The sequence below is a fragment of the Phyllopteryx taeniolatus genome, chromosome 7, assembly GCF_024500385.1.
Source record: "Phyllopteryx taeniolatus isolate TA_2022b chromosome 7, UOR_Ptae_1.2, whole genome shotgun sequence".
In the NCBI taxonomy this organism is placed as follows: domain Eukaryota; kingdom Metazoa; phylum Chordata; class Actinopteri; order Syngnathiformes; family Syngnathidae; genus Phyllopteryx; species Phyllopteryx taeniolatus.
This window is the reverse complement of record NC_084508.1, coordinates 17,088,172-17,110,414: the sequence shown is the minus strand read 5'-3', so window position 1 is coordinate 17,110,414 and position 22,243 is coordinate 17,088,172. Positions and strand designations below refer to the sequence as shown.

The window sequence follows — 22,243 nt, the reverse complement described above, 5'->3', positions numbered from 1 at the left end:
TTATTATATTGAAGACAATTGGGTTTCAGATCAAAAGATACAAGACAAAATGTCAGAATTCCAGCTTTTATTTCATTGTATTACATCTAGATGTGTTAAACAACTCAGGGCAGAGGACCTTTTGTTTGAAGCCCCCCACTTTTCAAGTGAGCAAAAGTACTGGAACGGACTTTATTAAATTCACTTAAAGGGAATAACATTTGATATTTGGTGGCAGATCCCTTACTTGCAATAATTGCATCAAGCCAGCGACCCATTGACTTCACCAGACTGTTACATTCGTCTTTTGAAATGCTTTTCCAGGCCTTTACTGCAGCCTCTTTCAGTTCTTGTTTGTTTCTGGGGGTTTCTCCCTGCAGTCTCCTCTTCAGGAGGTAAAATGCATGCTCTATTAGGTTAAGGTCCAGTGATTGACTAGGCCAGTCTAAGACCTTCCACTTTTCCTCCCTGATGAAGTCCTTTGTTGTGTTGACTGTGTTTTAGGTCATTGTCTTGTTGCATGTTGAAGGTTCTCCTAATTAGTTTGGATGCATTTTTATGTAAATTGCCAGACAAAATGGTTTTGTAGACTTAAGAATTAATTCTGCTTTCACCATCATAAGTTACATCATCAATAAAGATTTTTTTTAGCCCTAAACCCTGAAGACATATGAAGAAGGCTAGATATGGCTTCATAACACTGCTATTTTGCCAAGTGGTCAAATTGAATTTTGGGTTACGAGAGGTGGTGATACTAAACTGCAGTTCTGCTTTAACTGTAAGTTGAACAGCAGCTGTTAAACCTCTTATGCATAAAAAATATGGGAGAAAAGTAACATTCTGGATAACAATATATATTGAACTCAAAGTACATGCTTTTGGAACAAGAAATGATTCAGAGTAGACTGTAAGGCTGATGGATGATAAATGACTGATGGGTCATAAGTTGTGTGAATAGCAGCTCTTGGCAAACGTCCCACGTACACGCAATTCAACAGTGTGCGAGTTAGATTTATCATGCTCAGTAAGAGAGTTCATTGACTCAAACTCTGCTAGCAGACTGTGTGTTTGTGCCCGTGCGTGTGTGTGTGTGTGTGTGTGCATGCCTGTGTGCATGTCGGGGCTGTGGAAGGCTGATAGGAAGCAGGTTGATGCCATCAACCTTTCCCCCGCATTCTTTTAGTGTTCTGAAAAGTGATGGCCTTTTGGGGTGAGATGAGTGCTAACATTTGGAGAATAGAAAAGAAAATTTGGTACATAATGCAAAAGACAACTGCAATTTCTTTTATTATTTATATGTAAGACCATTTTATAGCATTTCCCTGATCAAAAATGAGCACAATTAACAATCTATTTTAATAAATTAATTGCTATTTGTTTTAAGTATTACTTTCAATGTCATATTGAGCACAATAATGTTGTTATTGAAAGAGTTGAGCCATAGCAGAGGTCTTCACTTCATTACCTCAACTTCCTTATGATCAGATTAATCAGCAATCAATCACACACAATTCATAGAATTCCTAATACTGTAATTTAGAAATTTAGTAGGGCTACAGTAGCAGCTAAGCTCATTAAACTTACAAAAATATTGTTAGCCTATATGTCTCCAGTGACAATTAGATGTGGGTGTGTGGTACATGGTAGGACAATGGGCTCTCCATGTTGGCTACGCCACATAAGTCAACTATAGATGCTTATTTTTATATTCAGGATGTTTTGTGCTTGTAACTTCAATGATTTACGAAACTAAATGTAGCAATACGGGGGGATATCTTCAATCTTCCTTTTCATTGCCTCCATTAAAATATGTTTTAAAAGTGATTCCTAGTTTCCATATCACTGGACCCTACGAATTTATTGTTAGAGGGCACCACCATGCTGATCCCTCTTACCTGATATCAATTTTACAGGAAAAGAGATCTGATTGTAAAAATGTGAAAGAGACACTGGCTTGGAAAAGCACCTAAAAGCTGAAACATACACCTATATATTGATGTATTGCTTCTTTTAGGGCAACATTTTTGATTCATTTCTGCTAATCACACAAGTGACATCAAGCGTGTCAATTTGTCAGTTTCCTAATCGACAACGCTCGCTCGAACAACAAAAAGTCGTCAAAAAACACAATTCTATACTGTATAGCGATATTTTGTACAGTTTTGGATAAAAATAAGTCCTGGCATCCACACAGATGTTGTCTGCCATGAAAAGAATATTTACGCAGACCTCTGGGCATGGATATGCAAGACGTTGAGTATAGTCATATTACACACAGGGCAAATTATTCGTTCCGATTACTGACAATCGCAAATGCAAATTTCATAAGAAGAGAGACCAAAATGAAGGTGAAGATAGGTATGGGAAGGGTACATTTACAATTACACTGCATGAACTGTATTTATTTATTTATTTAACCTAGCAATTTCAGTCGAAAAGGCAGGTCAAGCCAGCTGCCACAACAATTGTTCCTAGCACAGCCGTGCATTACAATTGCGGTAACATGCCACCGACGCGCTTGATGGCCACTTCAAAATAAAAGCCTAACAAAGCATTGATGTTCATGTAATATTTGTTGTGCTAACAAAGCATTGATGTTCATGTAATATTTGTTTTGCTTTTATTTTTAAGTTGGCACTCGCATCACACTGGCAGCGTGTGACCTATTTCATCCTGTTGGTTCAACACGATGTGGCTTAATTCATTAAGGATCAACGCTACAATCATTTGTGTATTAATTATCAATAATATGTGTGCTGTGTTGTCCACACGGAACATCACTGTCCGGCTTATCCGGTCACATGTTTGATCAATATCCATCCATCCATTTTCCATACCGCTTATCCTCACTAGGGTCACAGGCTTGCTGGAGCCAATCCCAGCTGACTCCGGACGAGAGGCGAGGTACACCCTGAACTGGTCGCCAGCCAATCGCAGGGTACATATAGAACAACAACCATTCGTACTTACATTCACACCTATGGGCAATTTAGAGTCTTCAATTAACCTACCATGCATGTTTTTTTTTTCCGGGGATGTGGGAGGAAACCGTGAAAACCCACACAGGCACGGGGAGAACATGCGAACTCCACACAGACGAGGCCGGATTTGAACGCGGGTCGTCAGAACTGTGAAGCAGATGTGCTAACCTGTCGTCCACCGTGCTGCGTTTGACAAATATGCTGAGTAAATATTTTTAATCGTTTTTAGAGTTACTAAATGTACATGAAAATTCACCATATTTTCAAATTCATTAAAACAAAAATATGAACTTTTCAATGTTGCAAAGAAAAAAAAATCACCATGAAAAAAAGCACAGTATGCCTGTAAAATCCCATAATAATAACAACAACAAAAAAAGTAAAAAGATATGGCCTTGATATGGCATCAGTTAAACTATTTGTGTTTTTCTGGTGGGATATGGACTGAATGCAGCACATGCTTCACCAACAGGTGCCTTTAAAGGGTGGACACAGTGGTGGTTGTTTAAACAAATAATTGCTGATGAAACTGTTGGGGTGAAATCATGAATATTTCAAATAGCTTGCAAACAAATAAAAAAAAAATTCTCTATCAAATTTCTAACAGTACATAGCCAGTTTCCAGTTAGTCAAGTACAATTTATCGGATTATTAAATTAAATTGAAGCTATTACTATTAAAATATACAGAGCAGCCAAGCCACACAAGTTGAGTGTTACACTGTTGTTGGAGACTGAAGCGGATATGGGTCATGGCCAGTGCAGAGCTCGCGCACGCCACTGGCATCTCGGTCGAAAGAGGAGTGGGGGAGATAAGCCCATCCCATCCCCCGTGCTAGAGAGCAGATAAGGGTCCGTTTCCCAACGTTAGCGCGGAGGCAGGAGCCGGGCGGGAGGAGGCTTTGAACTGCTGCTCAGTATCTGCTCTGCTCTGGGAAAATTATAGATGGAGCGGAGTGTCCAAAGAAACAAAAGGCTGATTGAGGGCCGCTGTGCTGTACTCAGGGGGGTAAATCACACTACTATCACGGGTCAGAGATCACAAAGAAAAGTTCAAGGGTTGAAGAAAAATGTTCTTCATAGCAGGGGTGTCTTTCCACTTGGCTCTGACATGGTTACGTTTAGTATGGGAGAAGAGATTTGGAGGGACAAACCATAAAGTATACAAGTGATTAGAAGCCTCACATGAATAAAGGATAACTGCACACACAAGGTGCAAGCACATCGTCAAAACCACAATGGAATACAGTATGTGTCAGTGGTGAATTGGAAATTTTCTTAATTAAAATTATTTCAGAACCAGAACCGTTATGTGGTTCTGTTGGCGTCATCGAGCCGTGATCTCCAACTCTCACTGTAGCAGTTCGCAGCAGAATGCGATGAGAATCAGCACCTCCAAATGTGAGACCATGGTCCTCAGTCGGAAAAGGGTGGCGTACCCTCTCCAGGTCGGGGATGAGATCCTGCCCCAAGTGGAGGAGTTCAAGTATCTTGGGGTCTCGTTCACGAGTGAGGGAAGAATGGAACGGGAGATTGATAGGCATATCGGTGCAGCGTCTGCAGTGATGCGGACTTTGTATCGATCCGTTGTGGTAAAGAAGGAGCTAGGCCGAAAGGCGAAGCTCTCAATTTACCGGTCGATCTACGTTCCTACCCTCACCTATGGTCACGAGGTGTGGGTTGTGACCGAAAGAACGTGATCCCGGATACAAGCGGCCGAAATGAGTTTCCTCCGCAGGGTGGCCGGGCTCTCCCTTAGAGATAGGGTCAGAAGCTTGGTCATTCGGGAGGATCTCAGAGTAGAGTCGCTGCTCCTCCACATCGAGAGCAGCCAGATGAGGTGGCTGGGGCATCTGATTCGGATGCCTCACAGACGCCTGCCTGGTGGGGTGTTCCGGGCACGTCCCACCGGAGGAGGGAAGTCTGGGTGTCCCTGCTAAAGCTACTTCCCCCGCGACCCAACCTCGGATAAGCGTTAGAAAAATGGATGGATGGAAAATTCTTTCAACAGGCTTGCGCAGGCAAGAGTGTATGCTGAGATAAGCACTGTAAACATTCATAAGGTCAGCCACCATCTGTGAGCCCAGGCTTCTGTCTTCACTGCTTCTCATCACTTGGAAAAAAATGTAAAAATTCTACAAGCTAACTTGAATTACACCAACTCAGCACATCATTTGCTGAGCACACAGAATAAAATCTGCTATAAAATGATGAATTGATTTTTATGGGGCAGCATGATTCTCATCAATGTTGCAAAATGCTTAGAAGGGTGTCTTTTTTACCCTTCTTCCAACTCTTCTACTTGTTGATCTGATTGATGGCTTTTACAGACGGAACCTTCATCCAATCACCTTTCAAGTGCCTGCCCTTTTCAAAACCATTTCTATCAACTCTTTGGTAGCAATTTCTATACCATAAAGCAGCAATTAGCAGTACAGTTGGACTGACGAACACAAAACAGATTTGCACAAAACTTTATAGAGTAGCAGCAAATGGAAGGAAGAATCCATCAATTCACTCACACTGAGCAACTGGAATATTTACCTTTTTCAAGTCTCAGTGGCAGCATTGACATTGTCCCTTGCCCAAAATCATCAGGGTACCACTCCTCTGTTCAGCATTCTTCACTTTTGCGAAGAAATATTCGAACATATTGTAAATCTGGACTGTAAGGCATACTACTGCTCAATAAGCTCAAACCCATTGGAACCAGACCATCGCAAAAAAAAAAAAAAAGACAGTTGGCGATTCGCCCTCGCACATTGGGAGATTACATACAGTACATGGACGCCTGAACAGCGAGCCTGTATAGGCGTTTGATGCTGCACATAGAGTATAGTATATTGTACTTTATCACATTTATTACACCAGAGAAATAGTGAGAGTTAAGGAACAAGTGGGTTGCTACAGAAAGAATACTTGGGCCAGAATAAAAGCGAGCGTGTGTATATTGTAAAAGGCTCTCTCACTCCCATTTGAACATACCCGGCACAGTACATACCATGCACACTTATATTTTGGCCACAACCTTCGCTTTTTCATCCATAGGCACATTACCAATTATACAGTGAAGTATTGTTGTAAAACACAATATTTGATACTTTATACACTGTATTTATATGGCATTAGGGCTGCGCGACAGCCGCTCGGTCTCTGGCTCGCTTAAAACCCGAAAAGTATTTTTAGCGTGAGTGAAAATGTACACTATGTGGATTTTGATTGCCTGTAATCTGCGACTTTGCAACGACAATTAAAATTTTGAATCGTGACAAAAACAGTGGCCGATTGATGATGGCCGATGAGTATGGTTAAGAGTTAAGAGTACAAAAATGAAAGCATAAAGGAGAATGGTGTATGACAGCAATCTGCTACAGACACACACAAAGACTGCTGTTTGTACCTGTTTGAAGAGCTGCAGGTTGACAGCCATGGACAAAAAGGTCCTCATCGTGCTTGAGCGATGGCTCACAAAGCTCTCCTCGCAGAACGTTATAGGCTCCCCCTGAGGTGTCCACACAGACAGTATTGACAATTATTTTGATAAACCGCAATTACCAGTAATCATTTTGACGATTAGTACGCTTTGATTTTAATCCAATCGAAGGAGTTTAAAAATAAACTACAGGGAGCAGGAAGGATGTGTCAGTCAACTTGAGCAGCAGGTGGTCATAAAATACACAAAATTGTTTATATGATAAATAGCACAAGGTCATTCACACAGTGTGTTCTTTCTACACTGTAAAACTTCTGAAATAAGTAGTTCAACAAATTTCTTCATTAGTGGGTCGATAAATGTCTGAGAGGGGGCATGACGGAAAGAGGAAGGAAGAAAAAAAAGGGGGAAAAAGTTCCCTTTGCAGAGTGTACACAGTCGCAGTAAATTTCACAGTACTTCACATGAACACGTTATTACTATTCCTTACATCATGTCTGTTGGCCTGTGAGCTGTAGACACAGAGGATGACAACAAATCCACTGCAGGCCACTCACACAGAGCCCTAAGTCATTTTCAATACATGCTTTCTGATAATTAACATAATTCTCACATACTGCAATAATGCTCTAAATTCCTTGGCTGTAAAACAATGCGTGTTGTCTGGTGGTCTGGCTGTGAGCGCAGTGTGACACAATAAAAAACAACAACACTTAGAGACTAACCCCATTTTCAGGGATGAGCGGATGATGGCAGTGGCCCAAATTTCATCACAGGAATAATGCTCCACTTACATCACGAAAAAGTTTTCAAGGCTCATTCTCTCATAAAGGAGAGTTTAATCATTTTTCAAGGCCCCATCTGGCTGCTGCTGCCTCCTAAGGCATACCTAGCAAAACAAAACTGAATAGCATGCTGGGAAATTCTTATTAGGTCTGTGTACACTTAACCAGTGAGGCTGAGTATCTATTTAGAAAAGTCATTTTATGGTGGTTAAGTGATGTTATAGCCTTGGCAATATCACTTCTCACCTTGATAAAATTCCAGTCATTTCAACTGTGTACCACTAGTCATGGTTGTGTATACATTGTTGTGCGAATCAAAGCTTTGTGCACATTTGCTAGGAATGGTGCATTTTGGTATATACGTGTCCACCCTGTGGTTCTTTTTGTAGACAAAATATACAGATCCATCTCAGAAAATTAGAACACTGTAGGAGAGTTCATGATATTCAACATGCAAAAGTGAAACTCATAAATTATACCGATTCAATCACAAGAAAATACTTTTCACGAGGCCAATTCCAAACTCAATTCCATATTAAAATCGTTTTACTGTTTCTTATGTAACATTCCAATTTTTGGGAGATGCTAAAATTTGCGTTTGCATTAGCTGTATGGTAAAATCATCAACATAAATACAATCATAATGCGTTGTTTCCTTGTGTAGTATAGCTATATAATGAGTTTTTGAATTGAACTACAGAAATACATACAAGTTTTCCAATAGATGCTCCTGTATCTAGTAGATATCATTTTAACACAGTGAGTGCGAATGGTTGTTTGTTTATATGTGCCCTGCGATTGGCTGGCGACCAGTTCAGGGTGTACCCCGCCTCTCGCCCAAAGATGGGATAGGCTCCAGCACGCCCGCGACCCTACTGAGGAGAAGCGGTACGGAAAATGGATGGATGGATTGATTTGTGCAGCCTGGTGTGTAAGCAGTCTGCCAGTTGGAATCCCCACTCATCGTCTACAATGTGTTCTTTGCATTTTCTCCCTGTGCTTGCGTGGGTTTTCTCGGGGTACTCTGGCTTCCTCCCATGCATGTTAATTTAATTGAAGACTTTAAATCATTCATAGGAGTGACTGTGAGTGTGAATGGTTGTCTTTGTGCTCTCTGATTGGCTGGTGACCAGTCAAAAGTCAGCTGGGACAGTGTCCAGCTCACCCGCGACCCTATTGAGATTTAAAAATGTATGCTGAATGCATGAGGTTATGAAATTTGGTCTCCTGGAAAACTAATTTGACTGTCTGCATATTATTTTGTGTTAACCAACACCCATCTTTAATACAACCCCAATTCCAATTAAGTTGGGACGCTGTGTTAAAAATAAATAAAAACAGAATACAATGATTTGCAAATCATGTTCAACCTATATTTAATTGAATACACTACAAAGACAAGATATTTAATGTTCAAACTGATAAACTTTATTGTTTTTAGCAAATAATCATTAACTTAGAATTTTATGGCTGCAACACGATCCAAAAAAGCTGGGACAGGTGGCAAAAAAAGACTGAGAAAGTTGGGGAATGCTCATCAAACATCTGTTTGGAACATCCCACAGGTGAACAGGCTAATTGGTAACAGGTGGGTGCCATGATTGGGTATAAAAGGAGCTTCCCTGAATTGCTCAGTAATTCACAAGCAAAGATGGGGCGAGGTTCACCTCTTTGTGAACAAATGCGTGAGAAAATAGTCGTTTAAGGACAATGTTCCTAAACGTACAATTGCAAGGAATTTAGGGATTTCATCATCTACTGTCCATAATATCATCAGAAGTTTCACCGAATCTGGAGAAATCACTGCATGTACGCGACAAAGACGAAAACCAACATTGAATGCCCGTGACCTTCGATCCCTCAGGCGGCACTGCATCAAAAACCAACATCAATGTGTAAAGGATATCGCCACATGGGCTCAGGAACACTTCAGAAAACCAATGTCAGTAAATACAGTTCGGCGCTACATCCGTAAGTGCAACTTGAAACTCTACTATGCAAAGCAAAAGCCATTTATCAACAATACCCAGAAATGCCGCCGGCTTCTCTGGGCCCGAGCTCATCTAAGATGGACTGATGCAGAGTGGAAAAGTGTTCTGTGGTCCGACAAGTCCACATTTGAAATTTCTTTGGGGAAATTGTGGACATCGTGTCCTCCGGGCCAAAAAGGAAAAGAACCATTCGGACTGTTATGGAGGCAAAGTTCAAAAGCCAGCATCTGTGATGGTATGGAGCTGTGTTAGTGCCAATGGCATGGGTAACTTCTGTGAAGGCACCATTAATGCTGAAATGTACATACAGGTTTTGGAGAAACATGCTGCCATCCAAGCAACGTCTTTCATAGACAGCCCTGCTTATTTCAGCAAGACAATGCCAAACCACATTCTGCATGTGTTACAACAGCATGGCTTCGTAGTAGTGGGTAGAGTGTGGGTACTAGACTGGTCTGCCTGCAGTCCAGACCTGTCTCCCATAAAAAATGTGTGGCGCATTATGAAGTGTAAAATATGACAACGGAGACTCCAGAGTGTTGAACAGCTGAAGCTGTACATCAAGCAAGAATGGAAAAGAATTCCACCTACAAAGCTTCAACAATTGGTGTCCTCAGTTCCCAAACCTTTATTGAATGTTGTTAAAAGTAAAGGTGATGTAACACAGTGGTAAACATGACCCTGTCCCAGCTTTTTTGGAATGTGTTGCAGCCATAAAATTCTAAGTTAATTATTATTTGCTAAAAACAATAAAGTTTATCAGTTTGAACATTAAATATATTGTCTTTGTAGTGTACTGAACATGATTTGCAAATCATTGTATTCTGTTTTTATTTATGTTTAACACAACGTCCCAACTTCATTGGAATTGTAGTTGTATTACAAAAAGGTTTTCTTTAATGTATGATCATGGGTTGGCACCCTGTTCTCTATCACTCATGGTTTCAATTAAGCTACTCTATGCTAACAAGGGCCATCACCCAGCCAAGCACCCACACACCTGACACGACTTCATCAATGTTGAAAGTCATTTGAAATACTATGTCAGGTTGTTCTTTACCTCCTGTGGTGCTCCAAGCATGTGATGGGCACCTGCGAGAACATGAGCTGGAAATGACAGACCTATGAAATGTTTTTTCTAATCATCGGATTGCTTTTTGGACTCATTAGCATTTCCTAGTATTGTTTCATTTACAACTCAGGAGGATTTCCACACCCTTCCTTCTGTCAAGACATATGGGCCCGTGAATCACTGCCATGGGCTGTCTGGGAAGAGTTATTCCACAAATATCACAACTCTGTGCAAGACAAGGTGGAACCGTCTGTCTGTGTGTGTGTGTGCGTGTGTCCGCGCATGCGTGTGCGTGTGTGTGTGTGCGCGCACCATGGTAACACATCGGCCTTTGCAAGAATGCTGTCTGTAAGGAACCAGTAAGAAATCACTGCATGTACATGTACAGAAACACAACATTGAGTGTGAGTGCTTGTGTCAGAGGGGAGGCAGTTTGTTCGTACACTGTCTGTATTCGGAGAAAAGCAAGACCGCATCAATAATGTAGGAACTTGGCGAGTGGGAGTCCACAAAGTCCAATTAGTTTCAAAGCTAAAGGAACAAAGGCTTCGCTATTTGTCAAACAGGACATGCTGTAGTATATACTCTGCTCCGACTCAGACTTGATCCGCAGAAAAGATTCAGTAAAGTGATGTTAGCAGGGCTTAGCAAAGGAAAGTCAAACTCCAAAGGTGGCTAAAAGAGATCTTCAAAAGAAATGTCCTGAGTCTTCTCAGATCCGTTGACATTTCATTGCTCCAGACAGGCCCACCTTAAACTTGCACTCTGCCTGCAAAGTCACCTTTTACCTACAATCTAAACAGGCTCAGTCCAGCCACTGACATGTTAATTAACCATAAGTGAGATTGTTAGTGTGTGCTATACATTCCTACTGTTCTATATGCAGACCCTTTACAAAAAAAATTTATATCATGGAAAAGTTTATTTATTTCCATAATTCCATTCAAAAAGTTAAACTTTCATAGATTATAGATTCAGGTATTTATTTGTTTATTTTTACAAAAATCGGGGTCCCAGCTCATAAAACCCACAAAATCAGGAATTCAAAAAATGAAAATACTCTGAAGAAATCATTTACTTCTCAGTTTTTTTTAGAAAAAAAAGAAAGAAATAAGGGCCACATTAAATCAATCAAAATATGGTACTTTTGGAAAGGGTCTTTATATGAGGGCAAGAAAAGCTTGGGGCACATTCACACCTGTAGCTGGAGTTAGCAAATATGTTGATGGCTTTGTAAACTTGGTCCCTTTACTCCATGGTTCGGTTACTTTTTAGATACTAACAAAAACATGACATCACACTCTTAAATACAGAAATAAGGTTAGGTGTACAGATTTGTGAGTCAAACGGACCTTGTTGATAGCTTCAATCATATAGACAATCTACCAGGCTACATTACACTAGCAAATAGCTGTGTGTACTTTAAAGTGCCTGTAAGTGAAATCATAGATATGATTTTAAATATACTATACATGTTTGAAGATAATTGCTACAACAGAGAGAGAACTCTGTAGTACTGCCCAATGACATAGATCAGGGGTGTCAAAGTCCTTTTTGTCTCGGGCCACATTGTAGTTATGATTTTCCTCAGAGGGCCGTTAGAACAGTGAAACCACATAAATGTTTAATCACCAAATCATATTATTAACATTACACAACAAATTGAGGGATAACTACTTTTGAAATCAGAAGACAAGGATAATAGTTTGTTCAAGTATTATTTAAGTTACTGTCGAAGAAGGGTTCGGTAACAGAAAAATGCAATATCTCAACATTATTGTTTGTTATTATGACAATTTGGAATTTGGGTACAGATTTTAGCAAAAAAATCACGGAAGTTGACGAGCATAATCTGCTTTTGCGGGCCACATAAAATAATGTGGCGGGCCGCATAAGGCCACCAGGGCTTGAGTTTGACACCTATGACATAGATGGTCACCACCAATGAGTGTACTGTGAGTTAGCTTGTGTGTCCATTTATAATTATAGTCAGGAGTGCACATACACATTTTGATCTGGTTCTCCAAGGAGTACCTGAGGATGTTACTTGGTTTTATTTTGGGAAAAGTATGGCCCGTGGGCCACATCCGGTCCGTCCAGTCTCTGACCAGCCTTTATGAAGTCAAACTAAAACGTAAAGTTATACATTGCTTTTATTTTGATGTCCATGTGTGTCAGCAGTGCAAGCGAACAAGAGCAATGGCAACTTTAGAGATATGGTCGCTGTACTTAATGGCTATTTCGACCATTCTAGCAAGTATTTTTTCAAAAGAACGAATAGCGCCAACGCCAAGTGTGGTCCTCATGTGAGAAACATTATTTCCTGCACGGTGGAGGGAAGAGAGGAATTTGCCATGGTAATGATTTGGGAGTCCTGAATAAGAACCCTGCGATTGGCTGGCGACCAGTTCAGGGTGTACCCCGCCTCACGGCCGAAGCTAGCTGGGATAGGCTCCAGCACGCCTGCAACCCTCGTGAGGATAAGCGGTGAAGAAAATGGATGGGTGGATGGATGGATGAATAAGAACGACTAATATGATTCGTGGTTTGTGCTCATAATCTCAGCACACTTTAAAAATATAGGAAAAAAAATGATGGACACTGTAGACGTTTTTTTTTGTGTGAATGTTGTTTAAATATTGATGTAATGTTAATAATGTACTGTATGTGTAGTTATGTCCTTTTAATTTGACTGATTTTTTGGTTTTTATTTAAAAAATGTATTTCCTTATAATAACATATGACTACACAAGTAATAATAACATGACTATACAAGTAACAGCTCATTAAAACTATACAATTTACTGCTTTATAAAAAGGCTATGATTACCATGTTAGTGTGGCCCTCACTCATTTTTATATAAGTATATAACAAAGTATTGAGATGAACTTTAGTTATTGATCAAATACTTATTTTCCACCATAACTTGCTAATAAATTCTTTAAATATCAGACAATGTGATTTTCTGGATTATTTTGTTCTCATTTTGTCTCTCATAGGAGAGGTATACCTATGATGAAAATTACAGGCCTCTCTCATCTTTTTAAGTAGAGAACTTGCACAGTTGGTGGCTGAATAATACTTTTTTGCCCCACAGTAAATCTTGTGTTATGTCATCCTTCGAGGACAATTCTCTGAGATTTGCGAATAATTAAGTGAAATGAGCGACAGAACCTTTCCACATCGAAACTAATGAAGCTATTTGCATGTTTAGGATGCTCTCAGAAGAACATACAGTAAGTACGTCTATTTTAGCTTAATTGAACATTTTAACATGGTTAGCTCAGCCAACAAGTCAAGCTGTTTTGATACCACCCAGGACAGCTAGTTGAGATCATCAATGCTGATACTCTTACAGGTTTATATCGGAGGGCGTCCCGGTAGGAGCCAAACAGAGCGGCCTGTGCTCTCAGGAAGGCCCTCGCCACGCCACTTCCTGTTGCTGTCGACTGCTTCTTAAGCTTGCTCTTCAGACAGGACACCTGGTGGAAAACATGACGAGAGAAATGCAATGAGAGAGGTAGGGATACGGAGGGGTAAAAGTTAAATTATCACCTCTGATATCGGTGTGTGCGTGTGTGTGTGGGGGGGGGGGGGCAGCGAGTCTTCAGAGTGTGAAACATCACATTTGCAGGTCATCACAAAAAAGAAAAATAGAAAGGAGAAAATGAAAAGAACGCTCCAGCCTTTCCACCATGCGTATGCCTTGTGCTGCTAGGAGCACCTGCTGCTTTGCTAATTGAACAGAGGATGGGGAGTGACAAGAGGGGAAATGGAAAATCACATCCTTGCTTTTCCTCTCGTAGCCACTCTCCTCCCATCACCTTTTTGCTTTTCCACTTCTCCTTCTATTTCTTACTCCCCTACTTCTTCTTTCCACTTCCACTATGTTCCCCTCCCCCTGCTGGCTCTTCCAGCTCCCTCTAGAAAGGGCCTCTTGACATAAAATGTCTTTAATTATTTTCCCCTCTCCTGGCTGCGGCTCCAAGACTGCAGGCGAGAGGAGAGGAGCAGCAGGCCCGAGCTTGTTTTAGAATGACAAAAGATTCACCCTGGCCACAGTCTCCGGGGAGTCTGGGAAATAAGTTGTCAAGAGTCTCTCCTCACCTGCTCAGCAGCAGTCTGACTGAAGGAGAAGGAGAAAGAGGAGGAGGGAGGAGGAGGCAGAGAGGGACTGCTGCTCTCTGTGTTGGCAGTGCCAACTTTGCACAAAGCGCATCTTTTCATCAGGTTGAATATTAGATCAGGTTCTAATTTCGTTAACAGAAATACAGGTAGGAATGATGATGTCAGGGTTTACACATTTTAGTTAAAAAATAAAATTAAAAAAAGTATTTTTAATCATTCTCAGAATACATTTAATTACTGTGTAATTTTTGGACATAAGCTGACAAATATGGATATTGTGATACAGTACAATGAATAATGTTATACAGTTATATGTTTAAATAATAATTTTGGATAAAACATACACAAGTAAAACAAGTTTTAAGGTATATAATTGACCATTTGCAGCAACAAGAGTGTCACTGAGGCTGCGTTAGTGCCATAAAATGACACACTCCTAAACAATGACTCCATAAATTTGGCGGACTTGCTGTGCTGAAAAGAAAGCTTTTTAACCAAAGCATTTCAAGTAGCTTCAGATATGTCAGTTTTCTACTAATTAAAATGCATTACCTTTTGAAGAAAATCCAACAAAACAAACAAAACAAGTTCGGTATGTATGTGAGATACATGATACATATAGAGAGATTTATGTCCCATGTTCCCTCCATTACACTTTATTAGTAGTTAATAATAACAAAAAAATTCTTGTGTAAGTTAAATATTTAAGGTGTGAATGTAGAGGTCATATTCAGATATAAGAACCTTTGCATTTCTTGGGGGCACTTCAATAGGGTATTTCTCTAAGTGTATAGCGACAAAATGGACTGCACATTACTAAAAGAAAAATATCACACGATAACTAGTCATGTTCGACTATTTATTGATTTAATGAGCAAAATCCACCAACTACTAAAGCGTTACAATATAATGTAACCAATGTTGTTCTCTTAAAGTGAGTATACCACTGAGCATTAATATAATTAATACTAACTTATATTCCATGCATATTTAAGCAGAATAGTCCCTCAACCTCCCCAAAATTAGCAATACAATGCGTGTGTGCGTGTGTGTGTGTGTGTGCGTGCGTGCGTGTCCATCACGAAATGACCCCATGTTGCTTGGTATTACAGGACAATTGAGATCAGAGACGGCTAAATAATCATGCTGTGAAGTGGCAGCGATCCTGAGACATTGCTGTCTGGGTATCCGCAATTAGCCGATCAGGAAAACTTCAGGGAGGAGAACCAAAGTGTTCAGAGAGCTCAGGCGGAGGACAGGCGGAAAGGAACAGAGAGTGTGAGCAGAAGAAAGAAGGCAACAGAGAGATGGAGAGAATGTCAGTCTTAAACTGGGACAGAGACAAAATGAGTAGCGTCTATTCATCTCTCCTGGGTTTTCTCACTCTCCACAGCGTCCCCGTGCTGCCATTGCAAATGCTCCCAGGCATCAAACAGAAAGTTTATCACGGTTAAATTAACAAGTGTCATCTCCATATTCACTCATTGTGCTAAATGCTTTTATGTTTGTGTAAAGCTCTTTCTAGAATTAATATTTCATGTTTATGTGCATTTTCAGATATTTTTTTTCTCATACTTGCAATTCATTAAAATGTCTTTTTTTTTCCTCCCGTATTTGGTGGTGGTGGGGTGTGAATCAAAGCGAACACAATGTCAGTATAACTGGGGGAGGCATACCCCAAAGACTGTCAGACAAGACGGGCTAGCTGAGTTTACTCTGCACACAGAGTTAGTTGTGTGCAGTAGCTTTGAACGGCTGAGAGCATTGCACTGGCAAACACTTTTTAATGAGGTTGGGACACAATCAGTTGTGTTCTCTTTCTCAGTGTTAGCAGTGAAAAAGTTCTATTCAAAAGTTTAAGGGTGATTAAAATTCCTATGTCACATGTGGGCGATCAATCAACTGTTTCAAATATATTGGTAGAGCGAGAAACATACTTGAATATTGGTTTTGTCAAGAGAGATGAGAGCAAAGCGCTATCAGTATGTACCTTTTGCATATTACATGAAAATAAGTGTGTTTGGTAATTGGAGGTTGACTCTGGAGCCCACGCCGCAATCATCAGGTACGTCTCCACGGTAATGGTTCTGTCAAACTAATTAACTTCTCCAGTTTGAGTGAAACTAACGAGACGCGTATCGGCATCAGAGGAAGGCCAGGCTCTACAGGTGATAACCCTATTTGGCAGTGACATTTTTTAGTGTAAAGTCACAGTGCCGGTGATGAGATCAAAGCCAGAAAGTCCCCCATTGGGTCTAATTAGAACTATTGCATTGTGCAGGGGAGGGGTGCCGGCAGAGGAGGGGGTGTGGGCGGTTGGGGGAGCGAAAGAAAACTGTTGAGTTATGATATTCATAATCTATGCAGAGAGGCCTTTCCAGCCCAGGTCTTCTCCCCATAGCTGTGATCTTTTCAATTTACATCAAGGGAGGATGGTCGTGGATGAAAGAGGGGCATCCGAGGCGCGCAGCCCACAGAGGGCAGACACGGGGCCTCATTAAGGCCCGGCCCAGCCAGCCCCAAACAGGGTTTGAAGTGCGTCACATAAAGAGCATGGGGTCAAAGGTCAGACAACGAACAGATCTCCATTTAACTCTCCAGCTGGAGACGGTAATTAGCAGGTGCAATGATGATCTCTGCCTGACTGTAAGGGATGATACCACACTATGAGACATCTGTGTGTGTGTGTGTGTGTGTGTGCGCGGCTGTGCTGCGATGCATTAATATGTATACAAAATAAGGAGAAATAATGTACGTCTATTCCGGTGAGATGCTGACGTTCAGGCAAAGCTTTAAAACAAATCCTAAGAAAGCTTTGCTGAAATATTGATCTTTACTGGTTGAAATAAATGTACCAGTGCACTGGGAATGTTACGCATTGAAATGTTCATGAGATGTCTGATAATAATTGATTTCATATACACTATTACGCTAATGTGTTGTACGCAGGTAAAATGTATGGGCATTTAAAACAAACCAAGCATCTGAATGCTCTAACAATAAAACAAAAATAATCATAATTTACCGTTTCCACTCTCACTGCGTTCTATATTGAAACAGATCTTTATTGTAACAGTTGGATATTTTATTAACAGAGTGTCTATTTACTTAAGGTAAAGTGCTTAACACATCACCACCCAATGTAAGTTTTAGGCTGTAGCTGACCTAAATTAACAATTTGGTAATTAACAAAACATTTATATTTCTGTAATGGTTAATACACCAGTATGCTATAGCTCTACAACCAAAACTATGTTTAATGCTAAAGTACAATTATTATTAGTTATCCATAAATGTTTTAAATTACTGTTTTACAAAAAATAGCAAAGAAAATAATTATTTCTTGCTTAAGATGTCAGATCATAGTTGTTACATTCCTGAACAGAAAAATAGTTTTAGTGGTTCAATGTTTTGTTTGGTTCATTTCAGACGAGTGAGCCGGCTCAAATTTGTATATAAAAAGGTTACTTCAGTTTAAAATTCCCCATTTCTGTTCAAAATGGTAAAATGTCAAGAGCTTACTGAAAAGGAAAGCCTCTGAATAAAGTTCTTCATGATGCTGGATGGTTTCCGGGACAAATGGGGACAGGTGGTCTCATACATTTGTTACTGTAGGAGACCCTCTTAAAATTATAGTTTATCCGAAGCGTAGGAGACCCTCTTAAAATTATAGTTTATCCGAAGCTATGTAAAATTACAGTACAATCAATTAAATAAAAAATAAGTTGCACACAAAACCACGCTAAAATTAAGCTTAAGCATGAGCCTTCGGCCCTGACACTTGTCTGTTGTACAAAAAAAGAAAAAAAGAATAAAAAGTTGGGTTTTCTTCTTCACCCACCCACAAAAAAAAAAACTGAATGTTTTGTTTAAGATTCTGTCCATGGAAAGAAAGCCATGGGGACGCAATTAAAGAACTACAAAGAAAAAAATAGCGATGAAAATCTCCCACTTTCTTTTGATGTTCTGCAGTTTGAACTGTATGCGCACACACAAATATGAAAGAATGAATGAATGAAAGACACACTGAACAGGCCTGTCCTTTCACATATGCGTGCAAATAAAATCTACTCTTTTCAACTCTAAATTTATGCATTTATTGTATTTAAAGTATGAGATAGTTAAGGGTTTAATCCCACAAATTAATGAAGAAAATAGTCTTCTGTTTTTAATCGGGCCTTTGGTAGGATTTGATCAAGTGATGAGTTAAAATACAGACACAATTAGTTGCAATTAAGGTGCAGAGAGACGTAATTCTTAGTTTCACAGCATGTTGTACAGGCGATATGATGCACAAGTCAGGTGAAATAAATCAAAGAGGAACAGACTGTGCTTTAATAGGCATTGCCACGAGATCTTCCCTAGTGTGGGGATATTTTGTCAAGCTGACCTCTTAAAGCAGCTGAGCGGCTGAGTTTTGCATACATAATTAACTACAGTTAAATGTCATCTCTAGCATGGTCGAACCTACGCAGTGGGTGATGGCGTGCTCCCTTTTTTTACTTTTAATCCACACAACCACAATTTGAAAATGAAGGCCAGATCACTAAACGAGAATGAGTGTGTGTATACGCTACAAGCCCATTTAAAATTTTAAACGGCAAACTTATCTAAAAATGAAAAGTGGTTAAAAGTAAAGTCAAATAAATAGCTCCACATGTATGATAATGTGAGCAGCTTTACTGTAGATCTCTTTGGACGATGAGATGAGGACGACTATATGTCTGTGCGAATGCAAATGTTTGAGGTTGCCTTCCGCCGACCACGGATGATGATGTTGATGTTTTCAGAGAGAACACCAAATTAAAGGTGCAATGTTTGATTAAATGTGCCAGGTGATCTCAGGAGAGGTGTGCAGACACAACCTCAGCCCCCTCATTCATTTGTAAACCTCCAAACAGAGGCTTGAAATACAGGAAGTGGGAGTGTACGCTGTATATTTACCCCTTGATTGGGAATACAAATGATCAAATGCACGACGGCTGAGTGTATGGGTACATGGTGTCAGCAAAGTAGCGAAAGGCAGAGAGGAGGAGAATAGAAGGAATTAGGCTGTGATGTGAGAGAGCATCTGAAAAATAAGGATGTAAAGCTGCACTGTAGCACCTCACCTTGAACATGTGGCACAGAAAGAATAATACATGAAAAATTGGTTGCAGATCAGTTGCAGGGATCAAATAAAAATCGGATTCAGTCACACACTGTTTGTTTTCAGAATTAACAGACTCCTAATTTGCTATTCTTGGATACTTTTAATGACTAGCGAGGTAAACAGCCCAACCGACCAAAAGCCAATTATAAGTTATCAGCACAATGTCTATGCAGAGGAGAAGCGGTGTGCCTCAGAAGAAGAAACCAAAATACCTTGATCTTCCAGCAGAAATTTACTATTTTTCTCTTCAGGATGCTTGTCAACACATTGACTTTACTGGCACAAGCTCGGTCTCTGTGCAATTAATATTGTCTATTTATGCATATACACTACTCAAACTCAATTCTTTGCAAACTATCATTTCTTCTCGAGAAAATCAAAAGTAAAGAAAACAAAGTGAATAAGCAAAAGTAAACCCATAAAAAGCAACAAGAAAAAATGCCTGGTGTGGTTTTTGTGTCCTATTACTCTATGATACAGATCTTTTTGCTTTTTTAAGCAAAAGGAACTGCTACTGGCATGGTAGCATTTGTGAAAGTCAATAAATCTAAAATATTACGTGTGAAATTGTGGGGAAAGACCATTAAGGGGGCGGGCAGTCGTAGGGGTCCCGTCTGAGGAAGGACGGCTAATTCGGGACAACTGTGAACTCTGAACCTGCTTAAAGCACGACCACTGGTCAGTCGGCTCACGTAATAGAGTCCACATGTGCTCACAGCCTGCGTCGCCTTAATTAGCAGGTTCTCATAAGGTTTGCTTAAATCAACATCAGAGCGCTTCGTTTTCGCTCTTAGTTACACTTGAAATAGACATAAAAATCCTGCCTGTGGCCTTAAGCTTTGAATCTATTCCACTTTATTTACACATTCACACAAAGTGACACTGGGCTTTTAAAGTGAGACTAATACAGCAGGCTTTGGAGAGAAATGAAGGGCGGCTTCAGTGGCTAACAAACAATGTGAGGCTGCTAAGCTCAGGCAGAGAATCACTCAGCATTAATCAAGACTGTAGGCCTCTGTTTGACGACACAATGCCTCAAATTTCCCCCTGTGTGTAAACACAAACATCAAATGCCACGTGGCATGTCCTCATCGCTAACAAGCTGACTTACAAGAGACCTGGAATTCCACTTAATTAGTACCTGCTTGCTTGCTTATTAATGCAGCAACCCGGCTGAAAGGATGAGAGCAGGCAGCAAAAAGCAAAGAATAGGACTGAAAACAACAACAGTCATTTGCAGCGATAAATATATTAATGCTGGTATACTTTCCGTTTCAGGTGGTGTAATTTGACATGACGTTGGCTATGTTCTGTTGTTAGTCAGGAAAAATGGTGAGCACAAGATCAAAGCAAAAATGGCTCAGAGACTGCCACTTAATTTATCACAAGGCAAAGACAAAGGCTTCCTACTCGCCTTCTGTCGCTTATCACAAATCCTGACTTAGTTTTATGACAAACTCACTTTGCCAATAATTTTGGCTCGATTCCACAGGTGCAGAATACTGAGCTGCCAGTACAAGGTGATACGCAGCGAGTGTAGAAGGACAATAAACACACGGGTTAGCAAGCAGCACGAGTAAGGATTCAGGTACATTTTTTTCCACTTTGAACAATTCTTCAAAACAAGACAAAAGGTGCCGTGTCTTTGTAAATATGGCCCCGTGCGTAGGTCTCGTCATGACACATTGCGATTTCAAGGATTTTGTGCAACGGGAGCCAACATTTTCTTATATTTATCAATTGTAAAGCATTTTCTTTTCACCACTGAGTGTTTTCTGCTCCTTCGTCCACCGTTGCTTTTGTCGCGTGTCAGTTTTGTCAAACAATTGTGACGTTTGTCACCTTTTGATGACGAATAGATCGCATGAGCCCGACTTGCGCATCCATACTGCACTCGGATTGGACACATATCCTGGTCGGATATGAAAAAATCTGAATTGACACCCAGTGTGAACATAGCCTAAGAGTAACATAATTGGCAATAAAAATGTTAAATTATCTATTTATCTATCTATTTGTTTATTATTAATGATTTTAGTTGATGAATCTCAATTGTAGGACCAATGTACAATTGCATTACGTAAGCAGGTAGTCAAGAGCTAAAAACTGTGGGACTACTGAGGATGTTGTGGGGTTTGTCATCTGCTGGGTAGTTGATTGAATTATATGCAGTCGTTCTGGCCAGAGAACGGCATGCAGTTGAATCTGAGTCTATCGTATTAGCACTGTGGGTAATATTGTGTGTGCAGCCTTAGCGGGGGGGCTCCCGCGCCGCACAGAGGAGCTTTAATACACACCGTCTGAAAACAGATAAACAATCCCGCTTTGACAGAGACAAGGGAAGACAAGTTGTGCATTATTTTGAGTGTGTGTCTGTGTGTATATACTTGTGTGTAAGTGTAAATGTGTGAGTGACCCTGAAGCTGGTCACCGTTACAGGAAGCATCTCCACAGTATCATTGCTCTATTAATTAAAGAGACGACGCGCTGGCAGGTGGCCTCACGGCCCACACTGGTAATTGGCCCCCTTCTTCCCACTCTCTCCCCCTTGAAAATCAGCCATCGCCTCTTCGCCCTGCCTCATTCCCACCTCCTACCCCTCGCTCTCAGAAACGTGCCAGTGGGCAGGCAGCAAGGCAAGACTTGGTAAAATAATGATAAGAATGGATGGAGATGAAGGGAAGGGAGTTGCAAGTTTTCCCACAAGCTTCTGATGGTCAGG

At 40.4% G+C, this 22,243-nt stretch overlaps 1 protein-coding gene across 3 annotated transcripts in view; it reads right to left on the bottom strand.

Moving 5' to 3' along the window:
• dennd1b (DENN/MADD domain containing 1B) overlaps positions 1–22,243 on the bottom strand; it is a 136,049-nt gene that overhangs the window by 23,485 nt on the left and 90,321 nt on the right. For 2 of the 3 annotated variants that reach the window (XM_061778462.1, XM_061778463.1), the window contains 2 exons: positions 13,598–13,723; positions 6,360–6,461 (listed from right to left, as the gene is read on the bottom strand). In XM_061778462.1, the coding sequence (XP_061634446.1) occupies positions 6,360–6,461; positions 13,598–13,723 (228 nt within the window). The remainder of the gene's footprint in view (positions 1–6,359; positions 6,462–13,597; positions 13,724–22,243) is intronic. The other variant, XM_061778464.1, reaches the window with a different exon arrangement.